Raw genomic sequence first — 25966 nt, forward strand, 5'->3', positions numbered from 1 at the left:
GACTAGAAGCAAAAACATGTGCATAAAGATGTCAGACTTGAAGATGTCGTGTGTATAGATCCGATATTACTACGAAGATCAGTCATCTATTTACACTGCGCGAGTGAATCAAATTTATACTTATAAAAGGAAGTGCTTGTGCGCGTGTTTGTGCAGAGCTCTATTGGACAAACCTTTAGATCTAGAACCACCAAATTCAGCCCAGATATATTTAAGAAAGTGGGGCGTCTTCCCCGTGATCTGGGCTTCCTGGGTTCGAGTCCCAGTTCGAGCATGGTTGTGTTCTATCTGTGAGTTGCATGAATGTGCCCTCCTGTAAAAAGGGGTTGTGCAAGCGAATGAGTGATGAGTGAGTGGCAAAATCGTACTCTTGGCCCTTGTTGGCTCTACAAAAACAAGGGACGCACCCCCTATCGGCTTAAATCGCTGTCTTCGTAACAGCGGGCTTGTCTAAATACCATAAGAAACAACAACAAGAAGAAAGTGGGAATACGCACCTTGAAACAGTTGTTCTTAAATTTTTTATAATTTAAAAATTAAACGAAATTTTGAAACTTTTTCACCGTAACTTCCAAAAATATGGCTGCATAAAAATAATTTTTAAACAATCTTAAAATACAAATAATAATAATAATAATAATAATAATATTTCAATTGTCGTGTAATTTTTTCCCCAAAATTGGACAATTCTTGTTTTGACTCTTAATAATAGATTGCATTGTTGCAATGAGATTCAAATCATTCCCATTGTTACAACAAATATTCAATAGCATGATTTGCTTCCATTGTTGAAAACTAAGAAGGGAAGATTTTGCTTATTGCCTGTGCAGCTTATGTAAGGAATCAGAAAGCGAAATTACATTACCCTGAAAGACGACTAGCAATTTGAAATAGATTACCAAAGACTCATAATTTTTAATAATACTGGATTTGAATCCATTAGAATAATGGTACTCGATTTCATTAAAAGGTTCATGTACTTAAATAACAGAACAGATGTAAGGTAATTAAAATAACGTCTTTAACAACTTATTGTTTAAGGTAATAGAATACGTTTGGAATTAAAAAAAATTAAATTGGTCTTTTTTAATATTTTTTTTAAATTCTTTTAGATGTATTGTTAATTTTAAATACAAAAGTTTTAAAAAAATGTTTTTTTTTCTTCTAAAATATAATAATTTTTTGAAGAGGCAGGTTAATTTGTAATAAATTTTAATGAAATCTGACCAAAACGGTTTACACAATATGCAAATTCCGATAACTCAAACGTAATTTTCATTGCATGAGATTATGGAAGATAGTAATCTATGAAATGACCCAAAATTCTAATAAAAATTTTGAAATGCAAGAAAATTAGGGTAATTAATGTATGTAAATATGTAGTTTTCATTAATTTATATCTGAATTGTTAGTCTAAAAGCTTGTAAATGAAAAAGTATTTTATGAATAGCAATATTTTTGCCTTATTTCTTTGCCCATATTGTTTGAAACCGACATTTTCACTCGCAGAAAATTAGCATTTCTATTAGGTTTTGAGATACTGTGTTATCGATAAGGAATGGAGGGCTATTAAAGATTTCCTTTAATTGAAAAACTTAGTTCCTCTCTTCACAGGAGTTTGAAGTTTTCCACAAAAATAAATCTGAACTTCTTTGTTTTTATTTTGCTGGATAAAAAGGCTTTTTGTTAAATTTTTGATTTTTTCTGATAATGTTTTTTTGGAATCAATAATTAGCTCATTTTTAATTAATACAAATCCTCTAAACATGTTAACTTCCAATTCTCAAAATTAAATTGTTTAAATTAAATAGAACTAATAATCTCAAGTACATTAAACATAGGTATAAATGGCAATATTTGCATTGCTTTATTACAAACTGCTGTTTCAGAATTCTATGGAAACAGTTGTACAGTAATTGCTTGATGACTAATTAATAGTTCTTATATTGTAGGGCTCCTGCCATTTTATCTGTTGCCAAAAGGGCCTTAAGTAATAAGTAAAGTGCCTAAAGAATAACTTGCCAAAAGTGGAGCGTTTGTTCATTAATATTTGCATCAATCTTTAATAATTTTCGGGTATTGACAATGTAACAGTGAAGATCATTACAAAATTAGTTCTCTGCAAATCTTGTCAGTCTTTTTTTGTTACTACGAATTATAATTCCGCAATAGTTTTGCAATATATCGATGAAGTGAAAGGCCAGTATTCCTCCTCGGAATGAAGAATCTTAAAGTTGAAAACGATTACTTAAGTACAGTATACTGATGGCGCCAGAAAAATCTCAAAATACTGGAAGACATGACGCTGAAAATTGACAGTTTTTTAACCAACTATTAAAAGTTTCAAATTGCTTGCCTTTTTTTTTTTTTTTTTTTGCGGAACGAGAATTTGGAGGAATATTGAGAAGATTGACTCAAAGTGGTAGCCTGTTCCTCGTTTAACGGTGGTGTGGCTATAGCGGACACATAAGATTTCGTGGTCAGAGCGGACACTCCGAAACTCATCGTGGTTAGAGCGGACACATTTCCCCCCCCCATCTTAGAACAGATAATGGGTGCAAATAAATAAGTAAATAAATACTTTTAAAAATCATAAATATAATTTAAAACAGTATTTTAAGTAGCAAATCTCTTTCACGTGGGATAATAACGTTTTTTTTTAACCGAAGTTTTCTGTTTTTGCACACGATTATCGAATTACAGGAATAAATACATTTTTGCCAATCAAATTTAATTATTTATATTATATTATAGCGCGAATGCATTTTAAACATAGCAAAATGTAATAAAAATAAAAACTTTCAGAGAAATATTGAAAAAATAATAGTAAGTAACAGTATAATGAAGGGTATGAACGAATTTCAGGGATTTTGTGGAAAACTGTATTTTAGAGTCAAATAAATATTAGAACAGGTGCAATTTCCATAAAATTAATTAGTTTCATTAATGTAAATAAAAATAAATACTAGAAGTAAAATATATAAAACAGATACAAGTAAATAAAAGAAAAATAAATACAAGTAAATAAATATTAACTAACCTTTATTATAAAGGCATAAATATCATTTACCATAGAATTTAGTCCAACCTAGTTACAAAACTTAAAGATTTTAGACATTTTTCTAAATTGTTTGATGTTTCGAATTCTTTTAGGATGTTTTCTATTCTTTCATCCAATTTTACATATGCTTTTTTCCTGTTTATTCCAGGGTCGCCCTCTCTGGATTTCAAATTAAAAGACACTTTTGGTGTTTCTTCTTTTAGTATTTTAACTAATAAGTGGGCATTAGGCTGGTTTCTGCTAGTGATTGCATTTAATTTGGAATTCCACCCTTCAACAGAATTATTTGTCCTATGACGTTGTCCATATACATTCCATACTTTATATGGGCATATTTGGAGAAAGACCTTCTCTCTCAAAAATATCGGCTTATCTCTACAGCAGGTGCAAAGTTCGAAACTACACTATAGATGACATATGACTTATTAGGGAAACAACACAATAGGTACAAAAATGTCAGCTCTGCCCACTCAGCTCCTCTCACTTGTCCGCTGTAGCCACTGTCCGCTCTGACCACATAACCCGTTTAACAGGGTGATAGATGTATAGGAAGATAAGAGATTGACCACTTTGTGGCTGGGGGCCAGTTACCTCGAAGAGTATGCCAGTTCGGTAAATCGGCCGGTGTTATTGACGGGTTATGTTAAAGACAGCATTCGGCTGCAATAAATCCTGTCGATATTGCTTCTTTTAGTGGTGGTGATTTGGTCGGCAGTACATAAGAAGAATGCCAGTTTTCATATTCCACTTAGTCCTTTTTTACATTTTTTTTTTCAATTTTCGAAGAAAACCTTTAGCTCTTTTTTGTATAGGACTAATACATTCTAATTATTTTTCACAGAATTTACACCATAAAGGCTCTTTACTGTCTTATATACAAAAACGCGTAAAAAACCTCAAAATATTGCAACTGAAAGCCGCTTTAGTTTCCGTTTTGATTTTGTTTCAGACGAAGTATATTATTATCGTTTTTATATCTTTTAGAAAGTATATCATTTCCAAATACATTTAGGAAAATAAAAAGAAGAGATATACGATTTAGGAAAAAATAAAAGTGTGATTTAGAAGTAAATTGAACTAAAGTGGTCAACATCAGTATTTTAAACGCTGATTAGATTAAACGCTAAACGTATTTTAAACTTAAAGATATTAACATTGAAGAGTTATAAACATCAAGTTATAAATAAGGACTTTAATTGAAATTAAACGCAATCAGTATTCCTGGCAAATCAACTGGTAGCCAAAGGAGACTAGTAAGAGGTATTTTTTATGATAAGAAGAATACTGATTTGAATATTTGCTTGAATATGCACTTTTTCTCATTTTCAGCATAAAATGAGATATAATGGAAGCCTTGGAAATAAACAAAAGGGCAATTTAAATTTGTCTACAAAAGTAGCATGGTATGAGTTTTAGGCACGAGTTGAAAAAGATATGGCTGGATTTGAAGGTGAAATAAAAGATTTCAAATTAAATAATTCAAACCAGAATATTCAAGTGAAATGGATCATTCGTTTATATGTATATAAATATGGTTATTTCCTTACTATTGGATTCTTGCCTAGTTAGCTATTTCATTTATTCATTCATAGGTCATATAGGACACATTTTTTTTATTAAAAATAAAACAAATCATTTATAAAATAATAAAATGTATTCATAATTTAAACATAAATATCTTAACTTCCGTTTTACTGTATTTTTTATTTTCTCATAAACGTAGTATAGAGAAAGAACAGTAATCGTCAAAAAATTCTAACTCGAGACTTTAATGAATCTCCCCGTTTTAGACCACCCTGAGCTGAAAAAGCACATTTTTGGAAAGTATCCGTCTGTCTATCTGTGACAAAAACGTTACTCAAAAACGCTTTGAGCTAGACGGTTGAGATTTGGTATACAGACTTAAAACCAATTTTGTAGATTTCTATCAAATTCTAAGAAAAATCCGTTCAGAGAAAGTCTGTCCTACTCTTCAAATAAGTTAACACGATAACATCAAAATGAAGCGAGTTAGATGGTTAAAATTAGGTACATAAATTTAATATTTATATTGTAGCCAATTGTCAATTTTGGTCAAATCCAACAACGGGTCGACCATTTATCCGTCTGTACGTTCAGAAACTTGTAAAAGTGATAACTTAAAAACACAACGACTTAAATATATAAAATTAATTATGGGTTTTGTGACAAAAACTGCATTTTTTTGTGATATCTTTGTTTCAATCGATTGAGAAAAACGTGTCAAAAGAAATTCGATTTTCGGATATTATTAAAGGCATGCTAGAGATTAATCGCCAAAACACTCGCCAAGGATGACACGATAGATTCATTAAAAATGCTAAATTCACGCCAAAAGTTAATATTTCGAAACTGTTGTATCCCAATACCATGCAAGGCGTTCTCTGGTATGATAAGTTTATTACAGAGTATGTGAGGAAGTTTTGTGGAAATCACTCCTTCTAGTTTAATTGAAAACATCTATAGCAGTTCAAACTCAATAGACATTCTCTATTCAATAACAATAAATAAATTCCATTCTTGCTTTATCAACCACAAATTAAATATGCTTAAAATTGATTGTAGTTAAAAACTGTTTGGCAGCGGATTTTTCGATTAGGATTCCTAAGTTTGATTGAAGGAGATTCCGAGTCAGATTCCGGATGTAATATTATATTTTATTAATTTTGATATCGTTATTTTTTTATGGCGTGGTCGCCATGATAATACGAGGAACAAAGACTATAATTAATTCTGTAAACATAGTTTCAGATATTGTAGAACAAAATCATTGATAACCAATCTCGAATACTACATTCTGCCAACATAATTTCTATACAGTATACGATTCAACAAACTGAAACATTATTTAAATGGCAAAAATTATACTTTTTTTTTAAATATGAAGGTCCCAAAAGAGCTTACAAAAATTCATACCAGACATTTAAGTCATTTTCACGTCTTCTTGCGTTTAATAAAAATATTATTACGAATTATATTATTGTTTTCTTGCATAGTAAGTCACACAATATGGAAAAGAATTTTACAGATGGATTGATGTCAGGTCAATGGCTTCCAATTTTGGCGGCCTTCAAATGAAAGCTCTCGAAAGTGTAAGAATTTTGACGATATCTGTATTTGGACTGGAGATCCGTGGAACTTCTCTATTATTCAGTACTTCGTTAAGGGGACTATAAAAACGCGCGCGAGAGAGAGCTATGGTGAATTCTTTTATCAGAGTGTTTATGGATCGAGATGCGATTTTTTTTTCTGAGCAGTTTGTGCAGAAGCGATTATTTAATGACGATTTGCTGTTTGTGTATTGTTGATTTTGCAAATTTTGCTTCCAGGCGAGCTTAGTTTTTGTACTTTTGTACGAAATATAGTATCGTTATTTGTTAATTAGAACAGAAAATAATAATAAAACAATTTATATATTAAGAACAGATAAAATTTTATTCTATTGTAAAAATCGCAATACAAACTTATCATTTCAGAATAAATATACATGTAGACACAGAATAATTCCTTATTTACATTCAAGACTTATTTTTGATAATTCTATAATTTTTGAGTTTTACATTGGATATAAATATCAAAATATTATTTTTAAAATTAAGATTGATAAATATTTATTTATGTAATGGTCCACAATACTGAAATATATATTAAGCATCAGGGAGAACTATAATCAATGAATTATTTTACACAGAATTCACATTGATTCTTTGATACAATTTTTGTACAGATACATGGCTTGAAATACAGATTTAATACAGTATATCTCATTGATTTAGATTTCATATTTTAATTTAATGAAGAAAGCGTTAATATAAATAAAAACAGATAAAGATTAGCTTAGGAAATAATTAAAAGAAAAATTTGCAATTTATGAACAGATAAAACTTTATTCTATTGCTTGTAAAAATCACAATACAAATTCATCTTTTCAAGATAAATATACATGCAGACACAAAATAATTGCTTGGTTACATTAAGTCTTATTTTTAATAATTCTACAATTTCTGAATTTTATACATAAATATCAGAATATTTTTTAATTAAGATTGATAAATATCCATTTATGTAATTTTCAGCAACACAGAAATACATAAGAACGTCATGGAGACCTAAAATTACTTAACTATTTTTACAAAATTCACATTGATTCACGAACTTAATTTGTGTATAGATAAACGGCTTCAAATACATATTTAATACAATACATCTCATTGATTTAGCTTTCATATTTTAATTTAATGATCAAAGCGATAAAATAAATAAAGACAGATAAAGATCAGCTTAGAAAAAATCATAAAAGTAAATGATTGCCAAAAAATAAAATGGGAAGGCATAAAAATTTAAATATAAAATCAAGAAATCTCCAAAGTATTATAAATCTTTTTTTTAAAATAAGGATCCAACTTTCATCTTGTTTATGTTATACCAAATTATTCATAAGCTCATGAAACGTTTTAAACAATCATATTAAATAAATTATGTGAATTGGTAATCTATACTTATATAAAGCTCAACGTGTGTGTGTGTGTGTGTGTTGGTGCTGTACAGGTCAGACCGTTTGACCTACAGCTACCAAATTTGGTACATGTATACCTTGGAGGTCGGGAATGTGCACATGAGGTCCTTTTTTGAATTTTTAACTATAATTTTAATTATTAATTAAAAACTAACTTTCCCACCAGAAAAAATCTTCTCATTTTTCCCCACCGCCAAATCAGTAAGGCTTCATTTTTTTCCCCACACTAATGAGGCTAGGTTTAAGATTTTTTGGCCGATTATTTCAAATGATTCTGTTTATTTTCTTAATGTTTGATGCATTTAAAATAAAACATTGTTAATGAATCGATCTTTCAGATTCATTCTGAAGTACTTTTGAATTAAAATAACACAGAATAAAGGAAATTAAAAATTTCTAATCTGCATTGCGTTATACTAACTGGCGTGGAAAATTCAAGCATTTGCGTTACGCCAACTGGTGTTGAAAATGCACGCATGCGCATTGTGTTCTGATTGTTGACAAATATTATCAACGGATGCGGACTTGATTTATCCATTATCAACGGATGATTTAAATTATTTTTAGATTAGTTGCATGCTTTTGTAATTAAATTGCATTTATGTTAGTTATATATTTTTTGTATAAGCTTATTGTTTTAAGTACATCGTTTTTTAAGTAGTTTTTTTTAACCTGTTTTCAACCGATTATTTTAAACGATTCGTTTTATTTTCTTAGTGTTTGATACATTTAAAATTAAACATTGTTAATGAATCGATCTGGTCATGATGAATCTGAGAAAATTTTGATGACAAATTCTTGAAATATTACATAAATTAAGAAAGATATTCTTTAGTGCCCATAAAGTTTAAACGTTCAGTGACTCTGTTTTCAGTAATCATATTACAAAAAAAAAAAAAAAAAAAATACTTTGCTTCAGTAAAAAATATTATTATATTAATTGCAGATTAATCCTTTCCACTTTCATTTAAAGCATAAATTCTACGGGAGCTAACAGAAATTTGAGAGATACATATTACGTTATGACTGAAGACCTTTATAATATTATGAATGAATTATATGACTATCAAAATGTGAAGTTTTAAAATATTTTGATGAAGAAACTATTAAAGTAGGAATTGCATAAAATATTTAATTATTAAAATTTTATCGAACATTAAGATTGGCGAACCGCCTGGTCGCCAATGGCGGCTAGTGATGAATAATCTTAAGAGAGAAGGATAGAAGTTTTTCTTTTCCCCGGAGAAAGAGGTCTCATTTATCTTATAACTTTAAACGAGCAATTCTTGTAAACATATATAAATTTATTTCGTGCATCCCAGAAACGGCACAAATGATTTGGAACAAATTTTATTATTTAGATAAAATTTTGCTTTTTAAGTTTATCTATATAGGTATCTTCCCCGAAAAAATGCGATTTTACACACAAGAAAGAAACATTTTTTTATAACTATTATAGCTTTTTTTCTATCTATTCTCAAGCTGACAATGTCATATAGCGCCATTTTGTAAATTTTGGTAGTACATTTGCATTGCCAACAGCAACAATGCAATTATTGTGTTAACCAATTCGAATAACATATTGAACTAGGTGCATTCATGATTTTTTTTTTATTTAAATGAACAGTTTATATGTAGGAAATATTGAAAAATATTCATATATAATCAGAATATAATTTACACCTAGATATTTTCTCAAAAAATAAAATGCAGAATGAAGATTGGTTTCCCAGGTACTTTATCATGGTCTGGCGAATCGAAGAAGAAAAGAATCAGCATTTGTTTAGATTAACTTAGTAATTTAATAAAACTGCAAACAGTTTTTGCGTTGAAAAATTGGTAGGACTTCAGAAGACATAATCTTTTATTAAAAGTACGAAGACGCGAATTTCAAAATTCAGGTATGACACAGTTTAAGCAAAGATTTTTGAATTTGACATCCAAAAGCAGAAAAGGAAAATGTTATTAAGTTTTAGAAATATTACACCGTTTTTTAGTTTAAGGATTCTGACGTAGAATGGAATCTAGACAAGGATTCAACTGTCTGAAGATTACAGGAGAAACTATAAGGTCTTAGTATCCCTTTAAAATGAAGTCTTTCTATCTTAAACTTAGTCTAAGTTCCGTCAAGTATTAGTATCTTCTTAAAGTTAAAAAAATACAAAATTCCCTATTGCTAAGATTCTTTTCATTGCTTAAGCATTGCTGTTTGATAAGGAAAATAGCATCGAACTTATATGGACAAATTCAACAGTTATGGAATATCTAACAGAATATGAATGTGCAACGAATTGTAGCTTCCGTTATGTCAAGTTCTTTGTTTTGACTTTAATAAATATGTCATGAATGTGCGAATAACTTGGTAGTTTTTAAAATTGGTCATTGAATTATAATAAAAAAAAATAGCTTTTTTTTTTCAAACTGACGAGAGGATTATTTCTGATTTCATAGATTTATTGAGTTAAATATTTATTGTTCATTTACGCTGTAATAGGACATGGACTAACCCATCCACCAAACACTTTATCCAGTTCTAAACCAGCTGCTATGGTCAGATGGTCTTGAAACTGCCTGCTTATTGCCTGGATGCCTATAGGCACTCCATCGCTGAAACCAGTTGGTATCTGAGTCGAAGGATAACCCAGGATGCTGAAGATGCACGTGTAGCCAATATTGGGGTACTTAGGGATTGTTGTGAGATAATGCATGGGTGGCTCGCACTGAGTTGGAAGCAAGAAAATAGCATCTCCCTGAAATATATCTTCGAACTTTCTCTTGAGGTCATCGTACATCTCAAGGCACTTGTGGTAAAACTTGTCTTTTGTGCGTCTGTCCACCATGCCGAAGTAAATGGCCGGCAAGGTGTGCTCTGAAAGGCCGAACAGACATTTGAAAAGTTCCCAGTGCAGGTTGATCTTACCGTCTTCAGCCAAGGCAGATTTGAAAGATGGTCCTCCGCATTCTAGAAGCTTGCATTCCCACATGTTGAAGGCATACTTCATTTCGGGTAGGTTTACTTTGACAGCCTTTTGTCCAAACTGTTCTTCGAAATGGGTCACGGCCTAGAAAAAATAAGAGTTGCAAATTAAGAAAGGTAAAAAACTTTCAGTTATCCAGTTATGGTAGTACATTTCATTTATGGAACTGCTGTAATTTTGAAAAATAACGAACACGCAGGAAAGTTACTTAATGCTTATTTATAAAAAGGACGTAATGTTGTTGTTAAAATAGACATAATTAAATATTATTCATTAACATTATATGAAATTTGTTAAAATTAGAGAATGAAAACTTTTCACTAATTTTTTCCTTGGTATAAGTTGCAGGTTTTAGAAATCATTTTTTTTTTCCAAATATTGAAACATAGCATTCAGAACTCTGATGTAATCTTTCGAACTGTTGAGAGAACATTTTATCGAAAAAGTAATTTCAAGAAGAAAGCCTCTACGCTATTAAGAGCTTAAAGATCGTGTGAAAATAGCAATGTTGAGCGGAAGTGAAGCTGCTCAATGAATAGAGTCGAAATGCGTTAATTGCTCTAAGTTGAAAATAAATAGTTTCAGCAATCAGTATATATAACCATCTTACGTCATCTGTAACACTGACCTGGGTTTAAAAATACCCCTGCCCCTTTTATCTGCTTCATTACGGGACGTGCAAACTCAGTGTACTTTCCCATTAAGCAACTCAGACAGAAACTTAAAGAATAAATCGAAACATACAGAATAAATCGAAGAATGAATATATAGCAAAAGTTAATGAGCCAAGGTCTGAAATTTTTATTATTTACTGATTCATTATATTCTCCCTTCACCGACTCATTTGATAATTACTGTTAATATTTCCATTCAGCATTTTTTTTTTTAAATTTTGTATTCGACATTACATTTTTTCCTATTAGTGGATCACTATTTGTTTCAGATCGATTTTAGTGATTAGTTTTTATTTGACTCGCGAACGTTGTGGATAGAGACTCTACTAGAGGAGATCCCACAAGGAAACAAATCTTTTATTGTTATTGTATATTTTCATCTAAAGTGTACTATAAACAATAATTTTTGTTTTTGTAATAATGTCACTAAGTTCTTTAGTGTGGAACTCATTGACAAACACAAGAAGAAGAGCTAAACCAATTTATTAACTCAACTCTGAACTGAGAACACAGTGACTGACACATCTTCTGCTTTTATATTAGCAGGGAAAGTTGCAGAATACTTTTCTGGAGACAATAAGAAAAGTACAGAACACTTGTCTGGTGAACTAAAGAAATGCCCAGAATCTTCTGGAACATGAAATAAAGGAAAACATAAAATCAAGGAATTAAATATTGACACAGACTGTGAATCGCATTGTCTTTAGCGGAATTTGAACTTACGATTTCTTGATTAAAAGACCAGTGCTATGACCATTCGGCCATGGAGAGTCGAATGCCTCTTTTCAATGCGGCAATATCATGATTAATGGATATCATGATTGTAATATCATAAGAGTAGAAAATATCATGCATTTTCTTAAACTGCATGATATTTTCTACTCTAACTTTCGTTCATTAATCTGTGACAATCATATCTGGGATTTTAGAAGGATAACAGCCCTTTAGATGGGAAACTCTTCGAATGCCGTAGAATGTCCCTAAAAACACAATGTTTATCGAATTCCTTACTGTCGTTACAATGCACCAAGTACTTCATCACTTTTTATTTATATTAAGGAAATTTCATTAAATCGTTGATGAGTATTACAAAACTAAATAAATTTCTGCACTGATAAGATCTTTGGATGCTCATATTTTGATAAGCGTAAATATGCATATAACAAAACAAAGAGAAAATATACCGCAATTTTGATACACACGCATGAATATACATAGGATTTAACAGCGCAGAAATGATTTAAATAAGACGTTACAATATCAAACAAAAAAGGTGAATAAAATGAAAATTCGTTTCGATTTTCAAGATTTGGGGGGGGGAACTAAAATTAAAAGTTTATATTTTTGTAATTGGAAATCTTCCGAATTTTAATTAATCTAAACACAGATTTTATCATCTCTTCAAAAAAGTATACTCACCTTTCTGACAGCATTCTTGATATCCGGAGTAGATCTTTGCAAGAAATCAGGGATTTCCTCCATGTAATAAATTCTCACTTTACGGAAATCAACCTATAAGTGAATAATATATTTTGTGAGATGAAGAGACTTAAATATTGTGGATTATCTGCTGAAATTTTTTTTCAGGGCTAAAAGTAACATCTGCAGGTTATAGAAGCGCTATTAGAACTGCCACAAGAAATTACGGTAGTTCTAATAAAGTTTTGTTTGAAGCCTATTTTAGTTTATTAATACCGCATATGTACTAGCTCATATGCAAATGCTAAAAAATCGACTTGGACAATATCTTTACCGATCTTAAGAGAATGTTTAAACAAATTACATCAGATTTTTAAAAAAACATTTAAAGATAAATTTCCATGAACAGTACATTATTACTCAGAAGAAAAGGACTAGTTGAACAACGCCTATTGTTGAAAGGTAAAACATTCATAGATAAGTTCTGTAAGCAGTGTGATATTTTATACTCAGCTAAGCTACAGACAAAAAAAAAAAAAAAAAAAAATTGACTTACTTTAGCATCCCATGGAACTTTTGAACTGTTGTTGGATAATACCCTCGTGAGCAGTGGAAGATCTTGAGCATAGCGACACATGGGGCCAGTGCTCACGAACTGATCGAATTCGTCTTCGGAATCGGGAAAAGTTCCTTTGTTCGAAATGAGATCTAAGAAATAGAGAATTTGTTTTAATTAACCTTTTCTAGGGCCGTGGGAAGTATACTTCGCACCAAATTTATCAATATTTGTATGAGATTATGTAGGTTGGCATAAGTTCTGACAATTTTTTTTTACAAAGACAGAAACTTAGATGCTTCAGTTCTTTATCTTACACAAAATGATGTGTCTTGATTTGTTACTTAATTATTAATTAACTAAATTAATGAATTAATCAAATTAAATTAATCTAATAAGCTAAATGAATCCCTTTTCTTATTCTAATTTCAAGCCTAAAAATATTTTAACATAATATGACTAGAAAAAAATGGCCCTTTAAAGGGTTAATTACAAATATGATTATTATTTCTATAGAGACAATTTCAAAAGACACAGCCAGTAAGTATATTGGTGTCGTATTGCCGGTTCCACTAGTCAACTAGCTTGCAATTCAATGTTTTATGTAACACTAACGATGCGTCAAAGTGTTTATTCACTCATTTAAATTAGCAGCTATGTAAATAATATGCGTTACTTTTCATACAGCAGAGCATACTGAAAGTCACTGCATTTCGTAAATACTTTACACCACTATTTCACTCAGATGCGATTTCTAATTCTTCCTGTCACCAAATGAAAAATTACTCAGCGAGTCATTTATGAGCGATGCAGATCAAAGACTTTCCATATATATATTTTTTTTGAGTGAACAGTAGAAGAATTCAGGAAAAGCGCATTTATCAACTAATACGAAAGGATCAACCCGTGTGCATTCAAGTGTTTCAGACTAGTATTTTGAAAAATATCGGAAACGTAACGGTTTTGGCAACTTTATCCAAAATTAGTTGTATTTTTATTCGCAAAGTAAATCTATAGCGTATCATTCCTAATATTTCTTAAACATCTCTTCTTTACTTGAATTGCTTCGCAAATTGTGTTACAAGCCAAAAGTTTTAAACAGAAAGAGTTTATATGAAGTGGTGCATTTTCTCGTAATGTTTTGTAGAAAAAGAAAAAAGGCATTAAAAATACATGAATTCGCAAAGGCTTTAGTCACACACAAAAAAAAGGATCCGTGCCGTGGTACCAAAAATATTATGATCAAGTTGAAGTAAAAAGTACATAGTCATAATATGTACTTGTTATGAATTCACGCGAAACGCATTGCGTTTTGGAATTTTTTTAAAAACTTGGAAATATATAAAAGTGGTTTAGGAGTTTTGATAGAAAAAGGAAAATGGTGCTAAAAATACATAAGTTTGCAAAGATTTTAATTACAAAAAAAAAAAAAAAAAAAATGTGTGGCGATGCCAAAAATGATATTATCAAGTTGAAATAAAAAGTAAAAAGTCGTATAATGGCTCTTGTTAGGAATTCATGCAATAGATCGTCCTGCGTTAAAGGCATAGCGTATTGAAATTTTTCAATAGCTTGGAGATATATAAAAATGATTCAGAATTCCAAAGGAGATAAGAACTTAAGTAATAGAAAATTATTGAAAGGGCAATTCAGGATGGCAAGAGGACACTTTTTTGAAATGGGAATATCCAGGCATGTTGAGAGATCCTGAAAGAGTTCGATTCGAATCTTACTTGCAGGAAAATTTTGGCAAAAATATCTTTGATGTAATCCAAAATTCGTTTGACTTTAAAGTCATCATGTAAGATATTTCATCTCATGTACCATGCTGATATGTGAACACTGAACAAGGTATGCTGATACGGAAATCACGCGGCTTCATTATTGTATCGTGGATATCGGCGTTAGGGCCCCGAAAGGACCCCTCATCTTTTATGTACTTCATTGTTGCACCTTCAGATTGTGTTGATTTGATATATAAGCATCACTGATTTATGTTTAGGCACTGCCGATATAGAAAATAGAATTTTAGTTTAGTTATATTAAATTTCGTTTTGATATTAGACAAGTGCTGTCTTCCCTAATTTCAAACGATGGTCAGGTGACAGTTGAAAACATAAAGAATTTGTTAAATATTAAATCGATAATCTGGTCTGAGATGTGTGACGGTTTTGAAATGAGTGAGGATAGAACCTGGGACCTTGTGGTTCGCAGCCCAGCAACATAAACATGATACAAAAGCAATTGCTCGGGTAGCGTAGTTGTTAACTGGCTTATATGCTATTCACCACAGACTCTCCCACCAGTGAGTCGGAGGTGAGACGAAAGATATGGCTGTTGAGTGGTGAGGTTATTAACTGTTGATTCTAATGCTCCTGTACCCATTTGAGTAGTGCCAAGCGTTATGGCGAGCGTGTGTGGGTGAGAGATTGTTGATGCTGTTGATGCGTCAAGTAAATCTCACGACTTTGGTTTGCTGTGGGTAGATGACGCCACAACATCAGTACGAAGGTTGAAGGTTCATTGTCCGAGGTCACCAATGTAGCGGATTGGGATGTGCGAGAGTAGAACCTGGGACCTTGTGATTCGCAGTCCAGCAACATGACCACGATATAAAAGCAATTGCTCGTATAGCGTAGTTGTTAACTGGCTTATAAACTATTCATTACAGATGCAATGTAAATGATAAATACTTCGCCAATAGATAATGAAATGCTTATACTCAGATGCTTACCTCTCGATGGCTTGTGCCCATAAATCCCGCAGAAGGAAGCCGGGAGGCGGATGCTTCCAGCGATGTCGTTTCCGATGCCAATCACAGCAGCTGCAGCAGCGATGATCGCCCCCTCGCCACCTGAAAAAGTCATTTTTCTGTTAATCATAGTTCAGCCAAATAAAAAGTAATAATCTAGCTTGAGTTCCTCGACTTGTCTCTTGATTACGAATAAAGAAAGGAAAGAGATAAATTGTACAAAACTCGGTTTCTGTAGTTTATTGTGTATTTTTTCTTTCACCTGCATGAAATATAGAAGTATCGTAATCATAAAAAAAAAAGAAGTTCAAATGCGATATTTTGATAAATCGCCATGTTTCAGATCTTCATGCGTAAAAAAAAAAAAAAAAAAAAAAAAAAAATTGTGATTATATCTGTCTATCAGTCAGTCGGTGAAACATGATAATTCAAATACGCTTTGAGCAAGAAGTTGGTAACAAATTTGTAGATTTATATCAAATTTTGAATGAAATCCAATTTGAAATTTGAGGAATTCTGGCTGGTAGGTTGTTCGAGTACAAATGAACTCGAAAATACAAAACGTAAAGACCGAGGTAAGATAAAATTTGGTGCACAAGTTTGACATATAAATAATAGATACTTTTTAAAATTTATCCAAATACATTAAACGGTTAGCCATTTGTCGGTCTATATTTTCGCATGCAGGCATATAAATGCAATGATTGTAATTTGTAGACCAAATTTGTAGATTTTTAAAGAAATTTTGAGCAAAATCCGCTCCGAGGAAGTCTGTATGTCAAGCTGTTGGACTAAAGAGAACTCGATAGTTCCAAAACACAAAAAAGCTGGTGAAATAAAATTTGATACATAGGTTTTGTCCTCTAAAATATAGATTCTAGTCAAATGTTGAATTAAATATGTCAGAGAATTACCGTCCGTCAGTTTGTACTTTACCATATGTATGAACGCAATAATTCATAAACCTAATGATTTAAGGCGCCTATTCTTTCGACAGATTCAGTAAAAATGCGGGTTTCACTCTAAAGATATATTTCGTAACTATCATTCACCAATAAAATACAAGTTATTCGCTGCCTTACTCAAGGTCACAATTTTATGCGGGGGAATGAGGATACAAAATTTATTGAAAAGTATACGAAAATGTTTTGGGGAAACTTCTCCTGATGGTTTAATATGTATACATATGAACATTAAAGGACTCCTGTTTCGTAAATTTATTTTTCATATAACATTTTGATTTCTTTTTAATCGAACATGCTTATTATTAGGCATGAAAACTTTCGATTTATTTGCTGTGTAAAAATGAAATATAAAGGAAAAAAATAAACTATAAAAGTTGTTAAAATAATCATTATGTCGGCCCCTTGCTTTTATTTTGTTTACCCTTGGAGATGGTTCACACCGGGGGGACACCTCAGAAATGAGGATAAGAAATTTCTGGTATAGTGATTGGTTCTCGTCACCCCTATTAGGTACAGAAATAGTGGGGGTCGACTACCTGCTATCGATGACGGGACGTACTTCGCATTAGAAAGGTTGTATCGTGGCCAGTGAGGGCCTTTAGGACTCAACCATAGTTCTCGCCCGTGTTTCCGTGTGCCTTCAGAGGGGGTGAAATAACCAGTTAAGGTTACCTTCGGGGGTGGTAACTGGGACTATAGCAAGTTGATTTTGTGATCGTATTCATAAATAAGGAAAGTATTCAAATACTTTCTCTTTATAGGCTTCGCATAAGAAGTAATAAAAAAAATGAGAATTTAATAAAGCCGAATTAAAAAAAATGAGAATTTAATAAAGCCGAATTAAAAAAAAAACGTTTTTAAAAAAATTTGCTAAAATGAATGCTTCACATACCTGAACTTCCCCCAACAGTTCTTGCGTTGTCGTATGGATTCTTCGTCATGCCATACACATGGTTGGCGCTCTCCCACCACATGCAAAGTTCTGGAACGTTTGTCACTGCATACGGTATGGCGCCAGCTTTTCGGTACATCGCAGCCGAGTCGGAATCCTTAGGGCACAGCCTACCTTTGGCACGCACTAAACCACAAGTTTGAAGCATTCCTATAACACAAAATTTTGATAACGTCTCATATAATTTGATAACTATAAATATTATAACTCCTTTTATTGGTAGATCGCCAAAAGTGTAAGCGTTACAAAAATATGTAAAAAGTTGCTTAATTTTTAAATACATAAATGTAATTTTTGTTTTAGATTAAAATATACAATCAACTTATTGCTAACTAGTCACCTTTGACAACCAGTAAATTCGATGGAATTAATTATTGCTAAAAATTTTAGTTAAATACTGACTTCCACAACAATATATTGTTTCGAATCTGTGATGCGGCTTCCCAGCATAGTTGGTTCCATTATAAGAAAGAATGTTTTACAGTCATCTGCATTGGACGGAGTACGGGTGTCGCGTCGGAGGTCCCGGAGCTTGGCGACAAACTTGGCGACGAATTTGGCGACTTTGGTGCCAAAATAGATTATACCCGAAACATTGAGAATTTTCCCGATCCGTCCATTAGGAACCGAGATACACCTCGAACGTTCCTGATTGGTTGAGAGGTTTCTAGCCCCGCCTCCTGAGACCTATAAAAGGAGCTGCAGCTACCGGGGAGTGGTGGTGAATTGAATAGAGTAGTCGGGATCGACGGTGAAGAACTGGCCTTCCAGAGATTAGCGGAACAGCGACGGAGTCAAGCTAGTGCTGAACTAAGCTATGCGTTACTGTCTGCAGTAGAGTCTTGTTGTATGCTGCTGTGTATGCTGCATGTCTCGGCTGAAGATAATCGTCTTCTGTGCTGTATATAGTTGTCGTCTTTGTGCTGTCCTGTATGTCTTCGTGTAAATAAACGTCGTTGTTTCATTTTCTACTGCCGCCTGCTGATTGAGTGTTCTCCACATCATATAACTCCCCCTATCCAAACGAACCCCGGGAAATTTCGTAACAATATTTTTAAGCTTCAAATTTTGAGAGACAAACAGCTGATATTATATTATAAGCCTTATGCCATTTTGTTTATTGTGTTATACATTCCCCTTATTTTCTACCTGTATAGTTATGTATCCAATTATATCACTTGTAAAGAGCAGCAATATTTACTCAACTATCATTGTTATAATTGTTGTATCTGTAAGGATATAGGTGATCCAAATCACTATTTTATTGTCTGCCATATTACACCTTGGGAAACCTATTATCCAATTGCCAAAATAATACTCAAAATAAAAGCACCGTAACTCGAATGATGAAGAATTTAAAACATCTACAGCGATAAAGGAATGGCGTCATCATTGACCAAGTATGACTTTAAATGACTTCATTAGCCATTGAAACATTCATTCCGGATATTTTCAAAACAAGTAGTTTGTTAATCTCCTTTTTTTATTTTTCTGATTTATATACTAGATAGATTATTTTTTAACGCATTAATCACCAGGGAAAAGGGTTCACCGGTGATTGACATTAAGTTATTTCAGTAAAGTCGTGGAGTTCATAAGAGACCAGCAAGTAGACTGATATTAGAGCTATCGTTCAGCGTTGCCAGCCATACTTTCTGTGTATTTCACTTCATTAATTGGCCGAAGCGGTTTCCTGCATTTTTGTTACAATTTTGGCTAAAAATATTAATTGAAAAAATAATAATATATGGGTCATTTGTAATAAAACTATTTTATTAATGCTACACATAAAAATATGTAAAACTTTGTAAAAGAATGCACCAAATAATAAAATAATAATATATATCTTCACAGAATAAACCTGAAAACCGATAGTCATTTTTCCAACAATTTGTATTAAATTCTATGGCGATAAAACTGAGAAGGTAATACTGAGAAGGTAATTTAAAAGAACAAAATTATCCGACTGTTTTCCTTACCAATATTTATTAATAATAGAATATTAAATTAATTATAATTTCTCAAATGATTCATATGTTTTCTAATTGATAATTATACCTTTGACACCTATGGCCTCCTTGCAGGAGAATGGAACACCTAGAAGAGGAGTATCTCTGGCTATTTCCTCCTCAGTTTTAGTGGTGCTGGCCAGCATGGCGTCCACTGCTCTTGCTTCTTTCAAGGCGGCATCATATCTCTCATCAGTCGCAGCGTTGATGTACTTGTGCACTTCTCTGGATCGAGCCACATAAGCCCTCATCACTTCTTCACAGGAAAGCTAGGAAATATGAAAGTCGTTTACTCACAATTAACTGAATGCTCTAAGGACATCAGAAAGCCGTTTACTCACAAGTAATCGAATGCTCTAAGAAATATGCAATCCATTTACTCACAAGTAATTGAATGCTCTAAGACATATGAAAGCTTAATAAGTAATTGAATGCTTGAAGGTCATATGAAAGTCATTTATGCGCAAATAATTGAATGTGTTAAGGGCATATGAAAGCCATTTACTTACAAGTAATCGAATGCTTTAAGGACGTATGAAAGTCGTTTACTCACAAGTAATCGAGTGCTCTAAGTACATATGAGAGCCGTTTACTCACAAATAATCAAGTGTTTTAAGGGCATATGAAAACCGTTTACTCACAAAAAATCGGATGCTCTAAGGAAATTACTGTAATTTACATGGTACTATAATACAGGATGATCAGAAAGTTTTTCATTAATTAGAAAAAAAAATATTGTGAAAGAACCATTAAATATAATACAGCAAAATTTTTGTTATAAAATAGTTTCGCTCTTAAACTTTTTTTTGGCCCAACTGACTGAGCAATATTATTTACCTGTCTCTTTCGTATCTTTTCAGCCAACTCCACGGCAGACAATAGAAGTATCTTGTTGTCTATGGGAGGCAATACCTTCGATTTCCCCATCACAAGCCTGTAGAAGAAGTTCAGGACCCAATCGGAAAGAGGCCTCGTCACGGCCAGAACGATCCGCAGGCATTCCATCACTGCCCCTATCATCTGAAAAAGAAAAGAACAAAACATGTTTTAGATATAAGAAAAAGATTAATATTATTCTTCAACAAAGTCAAATACATTTTTTACATACATTGATACATTGATTGTCAGATACATTCTTCAGATGTCAAATACAAATTATTCAGATGATACATTCTTTATTTCAAATAATCCATAACCAATCAATCCATTGGAAATGAAGGAAGATATTTGATGGAAAATTGAATCCATCAGTTCTGTTGTGCTCCAGAATATTAAAAGTTGTTATTTGACTCAATTTTGTGTTGGGGAACTAATGAAACACCTGTTGCAAGATGTGGACCATTAAGCATATTGCTAATGATTTTCCAAAGTATATTAACTTCTATTCTGCTTTCACAAAAATAGTCAACGAAATTAGATATGGCTACAGGTAATATTATTTTCATGAGCTCTTATTCATCAAATTAATTTAATCAGCTTATTTTTACTTTTTCGGATACGAAGTATTCGAGAAAGTGATCGTCAAAAAATTCGAACTCACGATTTTGAAGAATCTCCACGTTTCAGACCTTCCTGAGTTCGAAAAATACATTTTTGGAAAATGTCTATCTGTCTGTCTGTGGCAAAGGTAAATCAAAAACGCTTTCAGCCAGACGAATGAAATGTAATATAAAGGTTTAAAATCAAATTTGTAGATTTTTATCAAATTTTAAGCAAATTCCATTCAGAGGAAGTCTGTCTGTCCGGTTAGAACGATAACTACAAAACTAGGAGAGCTAGATAGATAAAATTTGGTACACAGATTTAACGTGTTTAGTATAGACATGTACAACATTTTGAGCGAAATCCAACCAGGGGTTGACCATGTGTCGATCTGTACTTTCAGAAATATATAAACACAATGGCTCAAAAACACCTAAATATTTCAAATTTGGTAAGTGATTTTGCGGCTTACGTGTAGTTTTCATGTCAAATTTTTGTTACAATCGGTTGCAGAGAACATATTAGATCTTTTGATGCATTTGATCGCATGTCAGATATTAATCGCCAAAAAACTCGTCAAGAACCACCCAACAAATTCAATAGTAAAGTTAAATTTACGCCAAAGGTTAATATTTCGTAACAATTATACGCTACTGCTACTTATACGACAAATATATTAGAGAGTATACGAGAAAATTTTGAGCAACCACTCCCGTTGGTTGCATTAAATAAACGATCAGCTGAGTTGTCACTTTACTTTCCTACCTCCCGTTTTAACAATACTTTTAGACTGGCGTACTAACTGTAAACTGCATGATAGAGAAAACAAAAATCGTTTGTTGAAAAAAATTAGGATAGGCAGACTAACAAACATTACACCACTTGATGCTCCTGTTAGATTTTTATCTTTGGTTATTTTGTGTCCTTTCACACATTACAACCAGAAATATTACCATACAAAAATAATTTTAATGCCATCTTACAATTCAAAAAAGATTTTTTTTAATGATATCTAGTTGTTCTCTCTCTTATTTTAATTTTAATATATGCTCAAAAATATTTTCTTGGATTATTTACTACAATGCTTTTTTTTTTTTTTTTTGGAACGCAATTCTAACAGTTTTCATTGATTATGCAAATGTTGGCTGATGTAACTGGCGTTACTCGGAATAAAAATATATTTATATCTAATATTTTTAATATTAAAAATATTTATATATAAAATATAATCAGACATAACGCTACCATCATTTCTAATTTAAATAATAATATCATTTTAATTAAAAATGATGAAATCGGCGGTTTAAAAAAAATGTTGAACCAAACGATTTTTAAAAACCGCCAAAAACTATTCTCCAAAACTATGAAAATTTTTTATGAAGAATGATTATAAAATTTAATTAAATATTGCAAATTAGAGGCAAATACATTTTGATAGAAATTCGAAGAATTTTAAGCATTTATATTCTTCAATATCTTTAGGTTGTTCACATGATTACAATATTTTATTTATGCTATTTATTAGGCAAGAAAGTAAAACTAATGTATGTTTGTAAGTTATTAGGACCGTAAGTAGTTTCGAAATCAGTTTAAATAATTATGCAATGGAAAAACATTTTAAAGAATAGAAATTATCAATTTTCTTTGTAATTTGCAGTTCTTAAAAAATATTTTTATGTTTCATAATATTTTCTCTTTCAAAGGATTGCTAGTGCTATTAATATACTTTTAAAGCATTTTAATTTTAGCAATGAATTTAATTAAATCGAATGACTATAATTACAAACAGAAGGATTATGAAATTCTTTACCTTTCTGCATCAAGGCTAACCGTGTTCAATTGCAGCAAAACCAATGCCGACGGCGATACCATGAAATAAAAACCGAGCTCCCCGTCGAAACAATGGTAACGCCGGTGGAAAAAGGATATGTCAGAATATCACCTTGAACCGAAGACCGTTTTACAAGCATCAAGAGTTACAGCGGCTTAATTTCCTTCAGTGAGAGGGACAGATCGACTGTCCAGTTAGGAATGCCATGACCTTCGTGATCATCTACCTGTGGTGACTTTTTTTTTTCTTCCTGTTCATTGGTCATATTGTTGAATTGAACCACTTTCATGTCTGTCTGGGATTTTTTTATTATTATTATTATTTTCAAATCGCCCATTGTTAAGTCTAAATGCGGGTGTCAAAAAGGAAACTGTTTTTTATTTCCATCCTTTTCCCGCAGAAGGCGATTGTGTTGTCATGACAACTGCTTTTTTTCACGCACCGCGGATTCAGTGAGAACTGTTAATTAAATACAAGAAAAATGCGCAGGTGGGATTTTGTGAAGGCGGATTGGGCTGGTTTTAAGGGTGAATGGACTGAAGTTATATTTCAGGAATAATTCATTTAAAAAACAAACATGATAATGTCTATAGACTGGCCTACTTTTTATGTCTTGTGACATCTTTGAAGCAACATGTATGATAGAAACAATATGTAAAATTTTTAAAAGATAAGACCGGAAAGCCTAAAATTATTAAATTTGACACGTACATACTTCTTGTAATCCGTTATAAGTATATTTAGAAAGTATGTCTACCAAGAGCAAGAGTTTTTCAAAATTTTATTTAGATTCTTAATTAAAAATTCATGAATATTTTAAGGCTTTTCAAGAAAAACTTAGAGGCATGTTTTTTCTAAAAATTCCTTTTTCACATTTTTAAAAAAAGCTTTCAGGAAATAAATTTTATTCTCATATAATTTTAACACCTAATTTTGATAGTTTTTTTTTTTCAAAAAATATTTTTAAGTATATTTTATGTTATTCTTTTCCGCGTGCTAATTATCTATACGACAATTTTTATGTTTACCTGAAATCTTTTTTACCTTCTCAGTTTAAGACATTTTTTGTACATGTTATTTCTGTTAAAATACTAAGATCAAACTTTAAAAAATAATGTAAATATAGACGAATCATCATAAAATATTACCATATAAACCACAACAATTTATTTTTTCTGTTTCTTTGTAAACAAATCAAAGAGCATATTCTTTTGTATCTAACAGTTATGGAATCATTATATTCCATTTCTTGAAAGTCTTTATGATTCGTAATAGCAAATTAATAATAATATGTGACCATAAGTAATAATAATAAATGAATTATTACTTTAAAGCTTTGGGGAAACAACGATTTTAGTTTCGACATTTGACACATAATAATGTAATAAAAATTCACATTTGTCATGCAAAATAAAATCTTATTCAGTGAACTAAAACTACTTGCAGATATGTAAGAATAAAAGTCAGGTTATGCTAAGGAGTGAAGAACTTCTTCATTATCAATATTAGTTGTGTAGTTTTTTTATTATTGAACAAAATAACAGTAGTTGAGATATTATGGAAAAATATCATTCAATGAAACCTATCAAATTTTGTTAATAGTTTTTTGATAACAACATATAATAATAATTCATGTGCCTTAAAAACAAACTGCATTTTATTGATTTTTTTTACACATATAGAAGAGATTTAGTAATTGTTACACAAAAATTTGCGCGATATCAAAAATAAAACTTTAAGAGAAATATTTTGCGTAGTTATATTAAGAATTTATTTATTTCTCGAAAAAATTTCGTGTAAAATAACCGAGCCGTTACTAACAAAAATAGGGTTCATTCATTCAGATTTTTAACTTAAGAGTGTAAAGAAAAAAATTGATTACATGAATTAACTTTTCTTCTTATAGCTTTAATTTATTTGGTGTCGAGTGTATCAACAAATATTAATTTGATTATTTATTTAAATAAAGGTAATACTTTAACCGGTATCACTTATTTACTCTTAGTGGTTTGATGGAAGATTTAAGGATATTCGAAAAATAATCACTAATTATACAATGCATACAAGAAGGAAATAAAAATAATAAAAGTGAAAGAAAATGAAAACATTAATCGTATTAGTCTTGCGTTTTTAGATCTGATTTCCTTAAACAGACAAAAAAAAAAAAAAAAAAAAAGGGCGATAAAAGCTTTTGGAAAAAGTGACAAATCACTCTTGGACTCAGATGAGATTTCGATCAAAAGCACTAATTATTACAGGGAGTATTTGGAAAAAAATTAATTTAATATTTTTCGTTTAATGGCTATTGTAAAAGTAAACAGTGATTTGCAAATTCAAATGAAATAGGCTTCTTTCGCACCTTATAATTGAATGGTAGCAGTGCAATAAATAGCCAGAAATACATCAATTTTCACAAAAAATGACAGAAAAATTTCATAAAAATTACGAAGTAAGTGCCAGTATTAATTATAACACAGTAAACAGACTCAACCATATTACAGCTGAACCGAATTTATATAGAAAATACTAAACAATCAAGACATTTTCCAGACAATTCCGATATAATGTTCAAAATTCGGAAAATGTAGTAGTTGCATCTAATTATTAAATTAAAATGTAAATATTGAAAGGAGTATTTATAAAGATATAAATAATCACATGGATCAAATACAAAAGTGCAAAAATACCTAAGTACAAAACATACATACTCATATATGTATATATTAAAATGAATACTTTGAAAATTTGTAAAT

General features: G+C 31.3%; 1 protein-coding gene across 7 annotated transcripts in view; it reads right to left on the reverse strand.

Moving 5' to 3' along the window:
- Window positions 1-6612: 6612 nt before the first annotated feature.
- LOC129976634 (fatty-acid amide hydrolase 2-B-like) overlaps window positions 6613-25966 on the reverse strand; it is a 72459-nt gene continuing 53105 nt past the window's right edge. For 6 of the 7 annotated variants that reach the window (XM_056090307.1, XM_056090301.1, XM_056090302.1 and 3 more), the window contains exons 2-8: window positions 20738-20920; window positions 19950-20169; window positions 17832-18041; window positions 15957-16076; window positions 13223-13374; window positions 12667-12759; window positions 6613-10657 (exon numbers count right to left, since the gene is read on the reverse strand). In XM_056090307.1, the coding sequence (XP_055946282.1) occupies window positions 10076-10657; window positions 12667-12759; window positions 13223-13374; window positions 15957-16076; window positions 17832-18041; window positions 19950-20169; window positions 20738-20920 (1560 nt within the window). In that variant the 3' untranslated portion in view covers window positions 6613-10075. Of the gene's footprint in view, window positions 10658-12666; window positions 12760-13222; window positions 13375-15956; window positions 16077-17831; window positions 18042-19949; window positions 20170-20737; window positions 20921-23192; window positions 23338-25966 lie in introns of those variants that run through there. The other variant, XM_056090304.1, reaches the window with a different exon arrangement.

Source organism: Argiope bruennichi, chromosome 7 (genome assembly GCF_947563725.1).
Source record: "Argiope bruennichi chromosome 7, qqArgBrue1.1, whole genome shotgun sequence".
NCBI lineage: Eukaryota > Metazoa > Arthropoda > Arachnida > Araneae > Araneidae > Argiope > Argiope bruennichi.